The sequence below is a fragment of the Limulus polyphemus genome, unplaced genomic scaffold (genome assembly GCF_000517525.1).
Source record: "Limulus polyphemus unplaced genomic scaffold, Limulus_polyphemus-2.1.2 Scaffold5427, whole genome shotgun sequence".
Taxonomy (NCBI): Eukaryota; Metazoa; Arthropoda; class Merostomata; order Xiphosura; family Limulidae; genus Limulus; species Limulus polyphemus.
Genome location: NW_013671037.1, coordinates 31264 through 36068, shown reverse-complemented (window position 1 = coordinate 36068; position 4805 = coordinate 31264). Strand labels below are relative to the sequence as shown.

The window sequence follows — 4805 nt, the reverse complement described above, 5'->3', positions numbered from 1 at the left end:
TATATATATATATATATATATATATATATATATGTAGTGTATTTTTGTGTTATGATAGTGTATTTCATGTCTAGATATATGTTAAAATGTAGTGTGTTAGGCAATCCACACTTATTGTGGGTAAGTGATCTGTGTTTTGGATTATGTTTGTATGATTCTCTTTGTTAAGGTATTTATTTTTACATTTCATATATTTTATTTGTTAACCTTGTGTGCACAGGTAGGGGTCAAGTGTACATGCCCTGACTTTGTACAGAGTGCCATTCAAGATGGTATTATACAGTTGATGACAGAATTGTCAACATGTAATGTTACTCTACATTGCTGATTTTGTAACAGTTTGTGTTAGAGTACCAGATAGAATATGCAGGAATACTGGAAAAACTTTAGATGTGCATTAAGGAGGTTCTTGAAGTTAGTCAAATGCAATTTGGAACTGTACGATGTTTTCACATGAACATCACTTTGCACTCCAACTTGTCATAGTCTGAGTCATACTGACTTTGGTGTTTCAGATATATCTTTAATATAAGATCTAGCAATGCATCTTATTTTTTATGAACAACACACTTGTAATGTTGACTAAAAGCTTACCATATATTTCGTGAAGACACTTTGTAAATTCATATTTGTAGTCAATATTATCTCTTCAATATAGAGTTGGTGCATTGAACACACAGACCCCTTGCACATTCAGTTAAAAGGCTTTTATTTCATGTGTAATTTTCTTTCTTTCAAGGTAGTTCTTGGATTGTTCTTGTTTTTTGATTGTGAGTGCACTGTGTTATAAATCCCATCTTAAAGAAGGCAGGTGAACTTTGTGTGCTTTGTTTTTGTGAAGTTGTTTTTGCTTTTATAAATGTTAGCATTGTTGAATGCATAGTTTTACTGGGGTAAGGGTAAGTTATTTTGATTTTTTGAACAATAGACAATTGAAATTTGATTTTTTTTGTAATTTTAGAATTAGTGACAGCTTGGAAGAAGAGAGAGAAACAAATATGTGGTACAGGATTATAGTTTGTGTTAGCCTTTTCTTTCTATGTTGCACACAAAATATGGAGTTACTAACTGGCAATTAGCCCTGTTTCCTTGCAAAAAACAGTTGTCTTTTCTGTTGGTTGTTTAGCATCTGCTCACCCTTTCACTCAAATCCCAATGGACGAATGTCACATGTTTGAAGTGTGGGCATGTACGAGCCTGGTTTTGTTTAAAATGGTGATCTGTATAACCTTTTTCTAACTTTTTTGAACATAATTGTATGCTTGTATGTATTACACATAACAAAAGCATTTTACAAGTAATTTAAAATTATCACATTGAACAGATATTATTGTTATAACACAAAAATCAAAACCTGAATTTCTCTTTCTCTTCTATTAGTTTTCCCATGCTTTCATGTCTGTGGACTTATACTGCTAGAAACTGGGTATCGATACCCATGGTGGGCAGAGCACAGATAGCCCTTTTGTATAGCTTTGTGCTTAATAACAAACAACAACATCAACTGAATACTTTGAACCAAACATGTATCTTTAAGTATATTCAAACTTCTCATCAACGTTTATTTTTTATCTACTATCCAATTGAAGCTAAATTATAGGACCCAAATTCATTACCACATTAGTATTAAAGGTTTGTGATGTTAACTGTTGTCTTAACTTTGCACTCACAGGACTCTTCTTTTCATTTTGGTAGATTTGTACCCAACATCTTCAAAAAGAATCTTACTTGTATTGTAGTTAATCATTCACTAGATTTCCAGTGCTTTTTTTTATTCTTATTATCATAATAAAGTTATTATATTAAATAATTTTACCTGAAAAGTCGGACCTCTATTCATCTGAACAATACTGTTATTATACGGTGACATTTAACTCTCCCACTTCCATGGGCACGTATATATATATCTCCCTTTAGAGCACTGCCATGGGAATTTCGAACTTTTTACCACCGTTAAAGAAAGGCATTTGCCTTCAAACTTCCCATAGTTTACCACTTTCAAATTTCAGATACTTTAAGAATTAAAATGGGTCTTTTTGTTTTTGTGTTCATTATATATACTTCATCCAATATGATAATGTGCTTGATGTCACCAGTAGAACTTTTTTGCTATTTTGTTTTTTGCTTGGCTATGTGCTTTGGCAGAGGCTTGTGAACACTACTTTTATGTTGCTATTGAGTAATTAAGTGATTAATTTTAATATTACAAAATGCTTAGTGTTAGTACAGGAAGTAACACTGTAATGCTCTTTTAGAACTTGTGTTTGTTGTTTCTTATGCATAATCTACATCTACATTTTGATTTAAAACTCATTATCTGTTACCTTGCATTACTAGTTTTAAGTATGGTAGTTTTGTTTTGTTCAACAAATCAAAATTTTTTCTCTTATCTCAGAGTCACAGAGGAAAGTTTTTGGAAAAATTACTTTTACAGAGTGTCTCTCATCAAAAAGTCTTTCAAAACAAATGTTCAAGCTGAAGGCAAAGGTCAGTTTCAATTCCAATATAAATAATCAGATTTTGCATTTTAATATAAACATTAGTAACCTTGACATCTCTATATGTAGTTGCTTTACTGTGTAATGTACTTTCTCATGGATAAGATGTGTGGTCATCACAGTAACAGAAGGTAGTTATACCTTTTTCGTATTAATATGAAAACACTTTTCAGTGTAATTTTTAATGCTTAATCAGACTTAATTGCTTATATCACGTTTTGTTTATTTGATTTATTTCCCAGATACAAGTTTCCTTCAGTTTTTTTTTCTATATGTATTCAAAACTATACATTTTTGTAATTTTGTTTTTATTTTGTAGTTTATGCTAACTCAAAAATAGATTACTTTCAACATTTTTCTTTATTTTGTGCAAGTGCCATAGAAAAATAATACTTTTTATTCATTAATGTCAATATTTTATAATTTCTCAAACTTAAGCTAAATATTTTGGTAATTTTTATTTTAGTCTCTTTCTAAAGACTGTTTTGAAAATAATATTTCTACAGCTTATACTAATGCCATAGAAAAGTGAATAATATGATAATTTTTACTTGTCGTGGGTTTGATCAGGCTCAGTTGGATTCTACAGTTTGTATTCATTTCAGTTAACCCTAAGGACACAGGCTCGTGTATTTTACATGAACTTGTAACCACCATGGAATCATGAATGTATAAAATACTACAACTGTGAAAGTACTTAATGTCTCTTTATGGAATTTGGCAAACTTTCACTAAGTATTACAAGTCTTTGGTACACAAAAAAACTAATTTTGCACTTAAATATTTTTAGTAAAGATTTTTCCATGAATATATGGAATAATAGTGTTGACTGCTCTGAGTGCAAAGTGATTTTTATGTGAAGATCAAAAAATACCTTCTTCATTTAAAAGTTTCAAATTTCATTTATGTAACCTCTAAAACCTCTGAAATAAATATCAAACTTTTATTTATCAGGAAAACTATATTTTATCTGTTATTTTCTATACCCTAACTCTATGTGGACTTGATCGATTTGACCGACCTTATAACCACAATAAAAAAAAAAGATATATATCTAAGTTACCCTTTCTTTCTTTTTAGAATAACTGCAGGTTGTAACAGAAAACTACAACTGTCTATTCTAAATAGATTAAGGCTCATAACAGTATGTATCTGTTTCTACTTAATTTTTGTCATTTTATTGCTCTTTGTACTGTGTTTAACTAATAATCCTGCCATACAAGTTGTAAATCACTCGGCAAATGCATAGATCGCATTACTTTATTGAATAGTGTAACACACAAGCTGCTTGCAAGCATATCCAATGAAGAATTTTTATCTTTTTTCTTATTATCTTACCTAATCTAACCTGATGTTTCAGTTTCTGACTCCATGAACAAATAAGATTGAAGGCAATAAAAATTAGACTTTGCCTTAGTAATATTAATATTATTATAATTGGTAATTTACATTAAATTCCATGCTACAGAGAAAGATGGTAAATAGAGAAGAGAGAAGATCTAGAGAACAAATATCACAATTCTCATACTAGAGGAGCTTGAGGATTTAGTTAACCCTATTGTGATGGGTAGGGGTCAGAGAGCATGTCATCACGTTTGTAGATTTACATTCAACATTTTATTTAGCTATTATTTTATAAACGTATGTCAATAAGTTTGATATCAAATTATAGGTTATAATTCAAATTTTAGTATTATACATTAGTTAGTTTCTTAATTTGAAACTAAATATTAAAAAAGGCTAAATATAGATTTTTGTGTGTTACGTGGTACATGGCCTTCTGGGTTTGGACAGATTACATTTTATGATGCCCAAAATACAACTTCTATAGTTTCATATGAATTAGAAACTCAAATGTTCGATTTTGGTAAGCTAGAATATAAAATAATAACCTCCTACCTTTTTTATTTGCTGAGATATCATGAAATTTAGGGAACCCATCATATTGGCTCCGGCCACCACTTCATCATTTGAGAAGACTTATTTATCTACACCTACTTTTGTATAGCAATAACTTTGTAATTCTGTCAATCTTCGTAAATTATTTACAAGAGAAAAGCTCTTATATCATTGGAAAGTTTGAAGTATTACAATCAAAGCTAGTTTGTGAATAGAAATTATATTTGGACAAGGCTTAGCAAGTATGACTCACAGTGCAAACAAGGACTTTGTAGCATCGTAAGTAGTAGAGGTAATTGTTTTCCAAATATTTTTTATTTAATGTTTTATGTTCAAAGAAAATAATTGACATTCAAGTATTTATTTGAAAACATTAGTTATATATATATATATATATATATATATATA

General features: G+C 29.7%; 1 protein-coding gene across 2 annotated transcripts in view; it reads left to right on the top strand.

Annotated features, from left to right (window-relative positions):
- LOC106472572 (synapse-associated protein of 47 kDa-like) overlaps positions 1-4805 on the top strand; it is a 50496-nt gene that overhangs the window by 23745 nt on the left and 21946 nt on the right. For both annotated transcript variants that reach the window (XR_002613486.1, XM_013933225.2), the window contains exon 5: positions 2396-2487. Coding sequence is in view for 1 of the 2 variants with exons in the window: in XM_013933225.2 (XP_013788679.1) it covers positions 2396-2487 (92 nt within the window). In the remaining variant the exon portion in view is untranslated. The remainder of the gene's footprint in view (positions 1-2395; positions 2488-4805) is intronic.